Source organism: Lynx canadensis, chromosome B1 (genome assembly GCF_007474595.2).
Source record: "Lynx canadensis isolate LIC74 chromosome B1, mLynCan4.pri.v2, whole genome shotgun sequence".
Lineage (NCBI taxonomy): Eukaryota > Metazoa > Chordata > Mammalia > Carnivora > Felidae > Lynx > Lynx canadensis.
In genome coordinates this window covers 184,382,031-184,395,539 of record NC_044306.2, presented here as the reverse complement: position 1 = coordinate 184,395,539, position 13,509 = coordinate 184,382,031, and the positions used below count along the sequence as shown (strand labels likewise).

The 13,509-nt window shown below is 38.0% G+C and overlaps 1 protein-coding gene across 2 annotated transcripts in view; it reads left to right on the top strand.

Moving 5' to 3' along the window:
- STIM2 (stromal interaction molecule 2) overlaps window positions 1-13,509 on the top strand; it is a 152,156-nt gene that overhangs the window by 123,175 nt on the left and 15,472 nt on the right. The window contains exons 5-11 of one of the 2 annotated variants that reach the window (XM_030314070.2): window positions 1,971-2,086; window positions 4,914-5,091; window positions 5,852-6,029; window positions 10,800-10,967; window positions 11,230-11,253; window positions 11,673-11,773; window positions 12,005-12,243. In XM_030314070.2, coding sequence (XP_030169930.1) covers window positions 1,971-2,086; window positions 4,914-5,091; window positions 5,852-6,029; window positions 10,800-10,967; window positions 11,230-11,253; window positions 11,673-11,773; window positions 12,005-12,243 — 1,004 coding nt within the window. The remainder of the gene's footprint in view (window positions 1-1,970; window positions 2,087-4,913; window positions 5,092-5,851; window positions 6,030-10,799; window positions 10,968-11,229; window positions 11,254-11,672; window positions 11,774-12,004; window positions 12,244-13,509) is intronic. The other variant, XM_030314071.2, reaches the window with a different exon arrangement.

Below are 13,509 nucleotides of genomic sequence, written 5' to 3'. Positions count from 1 at the left end.
ATCAAGATCAATTTTTTTTTTTTTTAATAGTGAACATGTTACCAGAAAAGACAGGTTATAAATACAGAAGTTCAGCTTTCAGGTGAGCTCACGGGAGCTTCTGTGAGCGGAGAAGAAAGGGAAACCAGAATACCCATCATCAAGCCCCTTTCATAGGGGTAATGGCAATTAGAGGACTCGCTTAAAGGGACTTAAGTATCAATTAACTTAAATAGCAATATGAGTTACGGGACTTTTTGTAGGGTAATTGTAGGTACAAGAGCTACTTAGAAGAATGTGTAAGAAAATGTATTACACATTCCAGATGGACAGGTACCTACAGCAGTTCATTGTTTCCTTTCTGTGACATTAAAATACTGTCGCATTGCAATAGGTAGCCCAAATTATGTTAGTTTTATGTTATCATAAGCCTTTTACTGATTTTCTATAGTCTGAAATTCTTATTACCAGAGCTTAAACTAAGGCTCTCTTCGCCTGACGCATGCCTCCTCATTCCTTTCAGACCTGTGTGAACTCCCCTGACATCCTCACCCACTCAGGTAGAACCACTTCCACCTCCCGGGCTCATACTGAACCTTGTATAAAACTGTTATGTGGTATCCTTTTTACTACATCTCGTTGTTTCTCTTGAGTTTAGTCTACCGGTATTGTTGCTGTTAATTCATTCATGCATCCATCCATGCATTCACTCATGTATTCTACAAACATTTATCAAGCATCTACTTTTGCCAAGCATAATGCTAGGTTTGGGGATACTGAGATAAGACATAGCTCTGCCTTCCAGCAGTTTGGGAAGTGTCACGTTAAAGGTGTAACAGGAGCCATACACAAAAGGTACTTGCAGAGAAGATGAAGGAAGGCATTTTGCAAAGGGAAAGAGTTCTTTACACTGTAAAGATTTATGGAAGCCTGTAGCAGTTATCGGAGTTTTTGTAACTTCTGCACACTCACACGTTCTGGTATCTTTCATAATAAAATGCAGTGGATTCAGAGTACAGTCATTGGAATCATACATATTTGGGTTTGAATCCCTGCCCCACCTCTTGCTACTAATTGGGCAAGTTACTCAATCTCTCCCTACCTTAGTTTCCTCATCTGTGAAATGGGAATTTTGTATCTATTTGAGGTGTTCTTCAATTTTGATTTAGCCTTTGACCCAGGACCGGGCATATAGTACATGCTTGTTTTTATTGTCATTGTTATTAACTATTATATGATTATTATTAGACTTTGTGTTATAAGATCTTCATTGGTATCATACTTGGTTGTTAAGAAATGTTAGTTGATGATGGGGCAACTTGGATTTGCCGTCCAAAACAAAGTGATTTTATTTCCTTCTTTCACCTGTGCCTTTTGGCCCCCTACATGTTTTTTTTTTTCATTGGTAATGAAATGGTTCAGTATTTCCTATTACATAAATGTCTGTTTTCTCCCCCCAACCATGATGACTTCTTATTCTCACTTATGACTTCTGTGGACTCTGTTTAATTTATAAACAGTTTACATATTAGAATGTAAAGGTACAGGTTTTTCAGACACTTTTAAAGAAAAGCGATACGATCTAAATTGAAAAGTATATTTTATAGTTTGCTATTGATGTTAAGTCAATTACCTAACAATTTTCTTGTTCTCTGTGAAATGATAATAAAATGCAGAGGTAATTAATGGTTATAAAATGCTTTTGCATTAGTTAAATTTCTGCATTCAAGTAAATTATAGCATAAAGTTAACCTTAGAAAACAAAAACGTCAACATAACAAGTGAATAATTAATTCAGGGTGTCTGTACAGCTAAGTTTGCACCGAGAAGTTTTTTGACACATATTAGTAAAGTATTAAATCACACGGATGAGCTCTTAACAGTAGTAGGTCGTCACTAATGTGTAAAGTATTACATGTGTTGCTCAAGTATTTAAATTTACATACTAGAAATATTTTCATTTAATATGTATATATTTTTTGAATGAACAGGATAGCAGTGCATGAACCTTCATTTATGAGCTCCCAGTTGAAAATCAGCGATCGGAGTCACAGACAAAAACTTCAGCTCAAGGCGCTGGATGTGGTTTTGTTTGGACCTCTAACACGTTAGTATTCTCTCTCACAGAGTATGATGCAAAAGAATAATCAGATCACATATTTGTCATTTATTTTTATTTTTTTTTAATTTATTTTTGAGAGAGAGAGAATGAGAATGAGTGGGGGAGGAGCGGAGAGGGAGACAGGATCGGAAGCATTCTCTGCGCTGACCGCAGGGCTCGTACTCACTAACCTCGAGATCATGACCTGAGCCAAAGTCGGACACTTAACTGACTGAGCCACCCAGGCACCCCTGTTATTTAAAGAAGAAAAAGTAAGAAAGATAAAACACTAAGAAAATCGTCTATTAGGTATAAAGGAAATGTAATATCATCTTAAAAGATTTATAGGGTGAGATTTTCTGTCATTGAAATGTGGAATGTCACATTGCCAAGCTGGTTCCTGAAGATCCACTTGAAATTTTCCATGATAACAGACCATCCTGGCAAAGCACAAGATGGAGAATGCTATTTGATTGTATTGAAGAAGAACATTTAAGAAATTATTATGTCATATTTGTAAGGAAAATAAACCTTGTATTTCTTTACTTTTGACAGGAATACTTTTTTTTTTTTTCTCAGAAGGGAAGTTTAATATGTTTATTTAATTTCAAGTTTTAAAAAGCTTTGGGGAAAAGTTTTGAATATTCTACATTTTTAGAGGTTTTATATTCTATTTTTCAGAAGCCAAAAAGGAGTAACAATTAATACAAGAAAAATGGCTTCCAGAAATGATAAATTAGGAAACTAATATTTATTTTACCTCAGTTTTCGGAGTTAGGAGACTCGCAGGTTTCTGTGATCGGTTTGGGGGGTGACACTACCAAAAAAGGGTTACTGGAGCCGTTGGGTAGATTCCATGATGGGACTGGTGGTTCTTTTTTGGCTCAGGCTGAGAGCAGCTGGTCAAACAGCTGGAACTCTGCTTTGTGAGAGTTGGTGGAAACGCACTGTTGTTGGAAATTACAAACCCTAGGAAATCGAACACTCCTGAAATGCCGGGCATTCCACAGAGGTGACACCCTAAGTTTTCTGCTGAATCTGTTGGGGATTGTCTTCTGTGAGATTCTGTCTGATTTGTTCATGTGAATGATTGGTGCAAATAGGAATGAAACTATATAACTTGCCTCTGTATACAACTTGGTCAGGAATATTTATATTTTATTAAGCCAGGAACAAACTCCCTCTAAGCCAAAACAGTATTTCATGTCATTTGAAAAGAAACCAAACTAGTCAAAAGAACGCTGAAAACAAATGTTTTAATAAACCGGCGAAGAAGTTAATGATGCGTTACCTTTTTAATGTGTTTGTCTTAGAATTATTATTTGAGGGAATGAGCCCTGCAGTGGGAACACCAGCATTAGATTTATGACAAACTAACACTGTCAAACGAACAGACACACATTGTAAAGGAGTTTTCGCTGAAATCTTTTTCAGTTTGTGGCGCTTACTATAGAGTTTGGTACTTGACCATTCTCTTTATTGTTATTTCTGGTGAGTAATATTTTGGCCTGAACTGGGCTCATGTTTAAACTAGAACTTGAGCTGAACTTCTCAGTCTGAGGCGGAAGTAAAAATAAATCCTTTTGAGACTTTGGTCTTCCGCAGTGCATCTGTTTCACTGGAGGTGAGGGCGTGAGCTCTGGAAATAGGGTGTCTGGCATAGGGCTTGGCATTCCTCACACGGTGTAAACACACACGAACCTGAGTGAGCACGAGAAGTCCTGATGTCTGTGGAGCCCCGTGTTTCATCACACATACAACATAGACGTGCTGGAGGCCTGGGCAGTTCGGTAGTTTTTCCGCTGTAAACTCTATCTCTTGGAAGCAAATCACGCATTACATTGTCTTCGTTATCATTGTGTATCACTCCAGAGAGCCCTCTGAATCTTAGTGTGTGTTAAGAGTCAGGGATAGACTAGGAAGTTATTTGACTAGTGACTTCTGTGTTTTGTATCACTGAGGACAGTAGGCCCTGGCTCCTTACTCCTTACTGTAGAAACTGCTGGAAATTACTGACATGCCTCGTGGTGGAGAAGGTGATCCTGTTCTTTCCTGCTAGTAACCCAGAAATCTCTGGCAAATAGCACCTAAAATATGACTTGTTATGATCATTTAACTCATGGTTACTCAACCTTGGCACTTCATGATTTGGGCTGGATGATTCCTGGGTAATTCTCTGTCACTGGCAGAAGCAGGGCAGGAAAGTGTCTTGTGCGTTTTTGTCTGTTCAGCAACATCCCTGGCCTCTTCCCACTAGACACCAGTAGCAACTCGCCCACCCATTTTACACCCTTCCTGCTGTGGCAAGCAAAAATTGTCAAATGTCCACTGTGGGAGATATCGCCCTTGGTTGAGAATCACTGACTAATCTTCATGACATGACTGCTTGCTTGGGGGGGGAAATGCTCTTTTGTTGAATGATTAGGCTTCCAGTGTGTGTATCAAAGCATGACATGTCCCTAACCTGACTGAAGGAAAGCAGTTGGGATGATAGTGGTGGTATTCTTTATGCCTGCTTTCACCCCACAGAGGACATGATTGCAGATACTCTTGCCTTTTCAGGGTCCCCAGAACTTTTGTTACTGCCTCCTGTGCCACAGGGGTGTGGTGCATCCATGTGGGCTTCTCTGTGCCCTCTGGAGGGTCTAGTATATCAGTGTTACGATAAGCACTTTGATTGTTTGAAGAAATAGTTTTTAAAAGAATGGAGCTTGTTTATGGGAGGCTCATCAAAAAACATTTGCTTGTTTTAGCTACCTACTACAAAATGCCTCTGTATGAAGATTCTGTTACACTCAAAGATTAATTTGACCATCTGCACTTTTTTTCATAGGCCCGCCTCATAACTGGATGAAGGATTTTATTCTCACAGTTTCTATAGTAATTGGTGTTGGGGGGTGCTGGTTTGCTTACACACAGAATAAGACATCAAAAGAACATGTCGCAAAAATGATGAAAGACTTGGAGAGTTTACAAACCGCAGAGCAAAGTCTCATGGACTTACAAGAGAGGTACGTTTAAAAAGCTATAAGTCTTATTATTTATGTTGGCAAATACAATTTGTGAAAATGTAATGTGGGTGTGTGCTTACACACTTATGTTTAGTTTGTTACACATATCAGTAATGTATGTACACTTCATATTTTTATAAAACTTACAATGTCCTAATTATAGATTTATATTAAAGGTATGCTCTAGTGAATAAATGGGCAGATCAGTAGAAATAAATATAGGTGGAGTGATATGTATAGTGAAATTTTATTTTTAATGTTTTATTTTTTTAATGTTTTTATTTATATTTGAGAGAGAGAGACAGAGAGTGAGTGGGGAGGGGCAGAGAGAGAGAGAGAGAGACACACACACAGAATCCGAAGCAGGCTCCAGGCTCTGTGCTGTCAGCACAGAGCCCAACGCAGGGCTAGAACTCATGAGCCATGAGATCATGACCTGAGCCAAAGTCAGATGCCCAACTGACTGAGCCACCCAGGCGCCCCTCGTGAAATTTTATTTTTAACATGATTTAGATAATTATGAATTTCTTAGAAGTCTCTTTGCTTGAAGAGTGATTCCCTGCTATCACTGTATTTTGAGCTCAAGATAACCAAACAACTATACCATGGGCCACCTGCTGTTTTGCTATTCAGGTGTAAGATTAATAGAAAATAGTGTGATTTTGGATTGAAACATGTATTCTGTTGCTTGATATGTAGTTATTCTTCATAAAAAAGATGAAACTTTGGTGAGGAATTTTTACTTTTATCATTCCGTAAGGCTTGAAAAGGCACAGGAAGAAAACAGAAACGTTGCTGTAGAAAAGCAAAATCTAGAGCGCAAAATGATGGATGAAATCAATTACGCAAAGGAAGAGGCCTGTCGGCTGAGAGAGCTAAGGGAAGGAGCCGAGTGTGAGCTGAGTAGAAGGCAGTATGCAGAGCAGGAACTGGAACAGGTATTGACATTCCACAAAAAGTGTGTGTTAGGACGTTTGCGTTGCCACTCTGGGGGGGCTTTTCCTGTTTGGTCTTCTACGTTTAGTGGCATTGTATATTCTTCCTTAGTTAATAAAAGAATTCTCTGTTTGTATTGTTAGCATTGATCAAAGTCCATGTAGCAAATAACAAAGTAATAATTCAAAGATAAAGTTACCATCGTGTTCACTCACTCATGAAATCTTACCCTGTGCCAAGTTAATTATCTCCAGTGAATTTAAGGTGTTTATTTAATCTAACATCTGTAGTATGTTTTAGTATCTAACTGTAACCTAGTAAAGTATATCTAATGTGAAACTTCTCTGCAAGGGTAAAGAATCTCTATTTAACATCCATTTGAATCCTGTTAAATGGTTTTAGAACATAATTTGCTAAAAATTGTGAAGTTGTCTAAAGAGATCTTTCCAGTATCCGCCGCTACCTTGCTAGTCAAGATGGAACGTGAGCCTGCAGGCATAGCTCGCTCCTTCAGGGAGGTGGAGAGGGGGTCCCGGCAAAAGTTAATTACAGACAGATATTTTAGTTTACTTACTGTTCTTGCTATAAAAAATTACCACAAACTTAGTGGCTTAAAACAACACACATTTGCTATCTTACAGTTCATAGACAGAGTTTAAAATAGACTCCCAGGGCTGCATTCCTCCGGAGGCTCTAGGGGAGGATCTGTTTTCCTTGCCTTTTCCAGCTTCTGGAGGCTGCCTGCATTTCTTGGCTCTTGGCCCCCTCCTTCATCTTCAAAACATGTCACTCCAGCCTCTGCTTCTGTGGTCTCCTCTCCTTCTTCTGACTTTGACCCTTTCTTTACTGATAAAGAAGCTGCCGGCGAGAAGGCTTGCCCAAGATCAGAGAGTGCCTCGGTTGTAAAGCAGGGCCAAGGACCTGGGTGTTCTGCCCCCTGCTCTGCCGTGTGCCCTGTGGCCTTCTCGGCCAGGTGCTAAATAAGGAATAAGAATTGTGTGATGAATGAGTTCCACTTTCAACTCATGAGAAAATAAATGTCCAGTGTGCATTTGTTTCCTTCAGGATTGTCATTTTTGGTAGAATTTGTCTGACTAAATGCAGCCATCTCTCTTATTAATGGTTAGCTATTGTTTCCCTCATACCCCAGACATCTGTTTGTTGGATCTTTTCCCTGTAAGGAGATTGTTCTCTTAAGCTGACTCCTACGTGTATTTTATGGTCAGGTCCTATTTACCTGGCAAACCTTATCTGTACAGAATGTAGTAAAGGACAAGGGAGTTAACAGAAAAGAAAAGAAAAGAAAAAACGGCTTAGCCAAAATTCTACTGTGTTCAAAAGTTGGATATTATGCCTTTTATTCCTGTGAGAACTTATTTCCTTTTCCCACCAAGGCTTCTAACTCTTGGTTTATTCCTAGTACTAAGCTAAAAAGCTTGCTAGCTATTTTTCTGAGCTTTATAGGTAAGAAAGAGCAAATCAGAAAGCAGTAGTGATAATTCTTCTATGGAAACATAAACTGATAGCAGTATTGTACAGGTGACTGCAGAGCAGGCATCCTATAGAAAAGGACCCACAAATCACAAACATTCTAATTTGAGTTTTTTGGCAGAGAGGCATTGCATACGTCAGTAGACCTTAGGATCACCACGATATGTCCCAGTACAGATGTAATAGTCCTAATGAGATCCTGAATCAGTAAGGGGTAGTTTAAAGGAGTTACACTGGTATTTTAAAAAGAACTCTGTCCAACATGATTATAGTAATAAGAAACACAATTTTAAGAGTGCTTACTGTGTGCCAGAAGTTTGTGCTGTGCACATTGCAAATGATTTGCTCAGAAGTTTTAATCCTCACAATAAATAGATATTATCCTCATTTACAGGTGAGATGTGGAGAGAGGTTAAATAACTTGCCTGAAGTCACACAGCTGTTACATGGCAAAGGCAAGATTTTGTGTGTCTTATTCCAAGGTTCATGTTTTCCTATACTGTTAAAAGTTTTGTTTATAGAAGTAAATTTAACTGGGAAGCTAATTTACGTATAATGTCCTGTAATCCACAGCTTCACATAGTTGGAAGTATTACTGTAGCTCCTCTGGGAGATAATCAGCTTCTCAAAATTAGAAGTCAGGAGTATCTGGCACATACAGTGCATTGTGCTGTTTCCCCTAAAACAAAAACTTCTGGGTGAATAATAGTACTGCTTCATGTTTTGTGTGGTTTAAATACTTTTCACATAAATTACTTTGTATTTGAAGTTTCAAGAAAAGCAAAGTCAGGATGAGTCGTAGTATACCCCTGTTCTACACAAGACAATAAGCCTCAGGTTAGAAAGTAAAGAGCTTGCAGGTCACAGAAGTCATAATCATAGAGTTGGGTCTAGAATCATGTTTTCAGATATAAAGGGTGTTTCTTTCTGTGATACCATGTTTTTACTTAGTGCTGGTCTATTCCTGAGACACAAAAAAGTAGGTATATAATTACCATTTTTGTAAACAATTTAATAATTCACCATTTGTTAAAAGCTTTTAATTACTCAATTTTTACTGGGTCCATGCCCCTATGAATAACCATGTAATTCGAACTAAAGGCTGGAATTTACGTCAAATGATAAACTTAATGAATAATAGCAGAGAAAATAGTTAAAATAGTTGCTGTTACTGGAAGGTCATGATTTCCAAAATTTTGAAACATTATTTGACAGTCAATCGAAGCATTTCAGCCTCAGTTAATGCTAGAAATATAGCCATTATATGTTACATGCATTTATTGAGTTCTTTTAGGGGAGATGAATGTATGGACATGACATAAGTCTTTATGATTAAAGAGAAAAACTTGAGTGAAATTTGAAAATAGGTTCCCTGTTTAGTTCCTTGGCAGTGAAAATCGTGTAGAAACTGTAGAAGATTTACAAGTGTAAATCTTGTGAGAAAGAGGGCCTGCTGACCCAGACTTGGTGGTGGTATATGGAGCTCCACGTTCCGGGACCTGGCCTCAAAGTCTGTCTTCCTGAGGGAGAAGGGATCCACACAGCTTAGCCAGCCAGTGGAAGCCAGTACTGTCCCACGCTCATGGCACGGTGAAATGTGTCGGGCACGCGTTGCTTAGGATTTTGCTTTCAGTGAGTAATGTCTCACTTTTAGTGTCACTACTTCTGATTGTCTACTTGGTGCCCCATTGTGCTTTTGTTTTCTAATTTTGGGGTTTTGACAAAATACTTCTTTTTATACTTTGCTTTCTATAGTACCTGACAGCTGTTCCTTTTCTTTATCAGAACAAACTTGTGTACAGTACTCTTATTAGTTTATTCTGGCACACAGTAAAGTTTATTTAAGTAAGTTGGGTTTGTTCAGATCAGACGTTGTTCTGCACATGAGTTTCGGAGTGGAGTTTCTAGTGACCTTACTTGGCTTTGAGGAAGATAATTTGCAGTTATGGTGCTCCAGAAGTGGGATGCTCCCTAGTTCATTTGTGACTTTGTCTCAAGGTCTTGAGTAGGTACATAACTCTTTATATTCTATTGTGTGTCTTTACATACCTTTAGCTTGAACTCTTGCTAGTTTTCAAATGAATCATTTCTAGAATGAATTGTCTTTTCTTTCTGTGTTCTTTTCATAGGCTTTAAGAGTTTTTTCCTTAGCATCTAATACCAACTGATGCACTAAGCATTTTAGTTTTCTAACTGTTTATTGTCTGGCTCTCCTAAAGGGCAGTCAAAGGAAGACTTTGACATCCTGACCCTGAAGCCTAGGTATAGTTTCTCATGGAAACATCAAGCAGAGGCTCACTCAGAACCTATTTTCTTAAAATTTACACATGGTCTGCCAATGCTGATTTATCTACTTTCTGGTATGTTAGAAGCAGTGAATTGAGTAGAAGTAGGTGAAACCGACTGTAATGGACAGACTTGCTTGTAATAGTGAGAAATAAGTAACCATAAAGAAGATGTGAAAACCTTCAAAAATGGTCCATGTAAATAGCTTACAGTAGTGCCCTCTGGGAACATTAGAAGGGGCACCAGGACAGTGTTTTCACTGTGTTTCGGATACTTCTTTATGTTCTCCACAAACAAGCCCCGTGTTATGAGAAAAACATGATCAGTTTTGGTTTGTACGTGCCTGGCATTTTCTTCTCTCTGGGGAGTCTGGCTATTATAAAATATAAAAACTAAATAAATAATACAGCTTAAGATCTATGTAAACCCCTTCTACCCTTTGGCTTTCCAGCTTTGCTTAGTGAGTTAAGATGCACTTAAAACTTCAGTTTTAGTTTTAAATTTTTTTTTTTTAACATTTATTTATTTTGAGAGACAGAGAGAGGCAGAGCATGAGCAGGGGAGGGGGAGAGAGAGAGAGAGATATACAGAATCTGAAGCAGGCTCCAGGCTCTGAGGTGTCAGCACAGAGCCCGACGCGGGGCTCGAACCCACAGACCGTGAGATCATGACCTGAGCTGAAGTCAGACGCTCAACTGACTGAGCCACCCATGCGCCCCAGTTCAGCTTTAGTTTTAATGTTAGAAATACATTGTTTTAAACTCAGTGATTTGAGAAAGATGTTTATGAAGAGCATAATTCAAATTGCTTTCTCTCTTAACTTTGATACCAAAAAACAATCTTAATTTCTTAAAATGTATCTCAATATAAATATCTTTTTTAAAAAAAGACATTTCTCTCTCTTGCTCCGTCTCCATCCATCTCCCCCCCCCCCCTTTCTCTCCCTCTCGCATCCATTCTGTCTCCCCCACTCTTCCTTCCTCCCTCACTCCCAGGTTCGAATGGCACTGAAAAAGGCTGAAAAAGAATTTGAACTCAGGAGCAGCTGGTCTGTCCCAGATGCACTTCAGAAATGGCTTCAGTTAACACATGAAGTAGAAGTACAGTACTACAATATTAAAAGACAAAATGCTGAAATGCAGTTAGCTATTGCTAAGGATGAGGTACTCTATTTCAAAACTTAATACATTTCTAAAGAGAGTAACCAATTAAGAGAGAAAAATATGAATAAAATCTGTATTTGTTGTACCTTCTTTTTGTGAATTGAAACTTACTTATCTTAATGGACTCTTACAATCATAGACCGTAGAGTAAAATTACTGTATGTAGAGAAGTATATACTTTTCAGAATGACCTTAGTGTCATTTAAAAACCATCCCTATTATCATTATCACAAATGTTTTATACAGAGCTTTTCTCCTCCAGGTTGCTTCTTCATATCTGATTCAGGTTAGTAGTTACTAGAAATTAATATTTGACTCTTAATTAAATTGTGTGAAATAAGATTAAGTTTTAATCTGATTTCTAGCAAAAAAAAAAAAAAACAACTCAGTTCACTCACTAACACCTCATTGCAGTAGGATATAATTAATGTTATTTTGTTAGTTTTAATAGAAGATTCGGGTCTTTTCTGAACCATCAAAATAAGTGAAAAATTTTCCAGAACAAAGTTTTGAATTCTGTTGATTGGCTTAGGAAAGCATGCTTTCTCCTTCATCTGTTTCCTTTTCTGGAAATTAGGGCCTTATTTTGGCTATATAATTCTCCACTGGTTTCATCATTATTAATATATTCAAAACAAAATAAGCTTGTATGTGTGTTATTTTTTTTCCAGACCTACCTTATTTTCTCTCTCTTTGGGTTTCTAGGCAGAGAAGATTAAAAAGAAAAGAAGTACAGTCTTTGGGACTCTGCATGTTGCACACAGCTCCTCCCTAGATGAGGTAGACCACAAAATTCTGGAAGCAAAGTAAGAATGTTGTTTTAGTTACCTGTTTATTTGTATTATGCTGAAATTTGTAATTTATGGACAGTTTATCATTTAATCATGTACAATTACATAATTTATACTAATTCTGAGAATGGATAATTATTCTTGAAATTAGTTTATTGCCATGGTCTGTTCATGTAGTTGCCCTTTTTTAGTGCCATATTAAAGACTCGTTGATGCCATAAGTAATTTCTACCTTGGCTTTTACAGGAAAGCACTCTCTGAGTTGACAACTTGTTTACGAGAACGACTTTTTCGCTGGCAACAGATTGAGAAGATCTGTGGCTTTCAGATAGCCCATAACTCGGGCCTCCCCAGCTTGACCTCTTCCCTGTATTCTGATCACAGCTGGGTGGTGATGCCCAGAGTCTCCATTCCACCCTATCCAATTGCTGGGGGAGTTGATGATTTAGATGAAGATACGCCCCCAATAGTGTCACAGTTTCCTGGTAAGTGCTGAATTCAAAAAAGAGAGTTTGGTGCAGTTTTAAATTTTTTTTTTTATGTTTGTTCATTTTTGAGAGGCAGAGGGAGAGGGAGACACAGAATCCAAAGCAGGCTCCAGGCTCCCAGCTGTCAGCACAGAGCCCGACACGGGGCTCGAACCCATGAACTGTGAGATCATGACCTGAGCCAAAGTCAGATGCTTAACCAGTTGAGCCGACCAGGCGCCCTGAGTTGGTGCAGTTTTTAAAGTAACTTCCTACCATGCCTTTTATGACTCATTGACTTTGAAATCTATGATAAAAATTTTGTTCGTTCTTCATTTTCTCTTTTTTCTACTTGTGATTAATAATTTGTCTTTATTATGTGAGAATAATACATCAGATGCATGTCTGTGTATATCTATACACACACATGTATAAAACATCATACATGCTAAATAATGTACAGGTGAAGTACTCAGCTTTGAGGGTAAAGATCCTTTCAAATTGCAGCTTAATCTATAGTAAAAATTAGGGGAAGATCTTGGAAACTTGAGTTCTCGTCCTAGCTCTGCCACTGACTAACCAACTGTGTGGCTTTGAGCCTGTCTGTGATTTATCTTAAATTGAGTTGCCCTTCCCAGTAGGTATGTTTTTGTTGTTGTTGGTTTGCTTTTCTCATTCTGTCCTTTCATTGAGAAGAGTATTATCTTGCTGTATTTTAACTCCTGAAGCACTGAATCCCTTTACTTTTAAATAAAATGTAAACTGTGCTTATGTTAAGGAAAACATTTTTTTGTTGCTAGGAAGGGGAACGCCTCCAAAGGAGGCTTTAAAAAAATTTTTTTTTTTTTTATAATTCTTTTTTTAATGTTTGTTTATTTTGGAGAGAGAGGGAACGTGCACACGTGCACAAGAGAGCAGGGGAGGGGCAGAGAGAGAAGGAGACAGAGGATACAAAGCAGGAGCCTGATGAGGGGCTCGAACCCAGGAACCGTGGTATCATGACCGGAGCTGACATCAGATGCTTAACTGATTGAGCCAAAGGTGGTTTTAACGTGGACAGTTTTCATAATATTGCTTTGTTATGCTGCATTCTTTGAAAATTTTTACATTGTAAGGAATGCATTTTGGTAGGAAGGTGAAATTTAAGTATTTTAGATTTTGTTAATTATTTTTAGAATTTATTAATACATATTTGGACTTTTTGCAAAGTTCTGGAGAGCTTGAATTTAAAATGGGTGTATTCTTATATTAGAAATCATTTGAAAAACTCTTCATCCTTGTTAT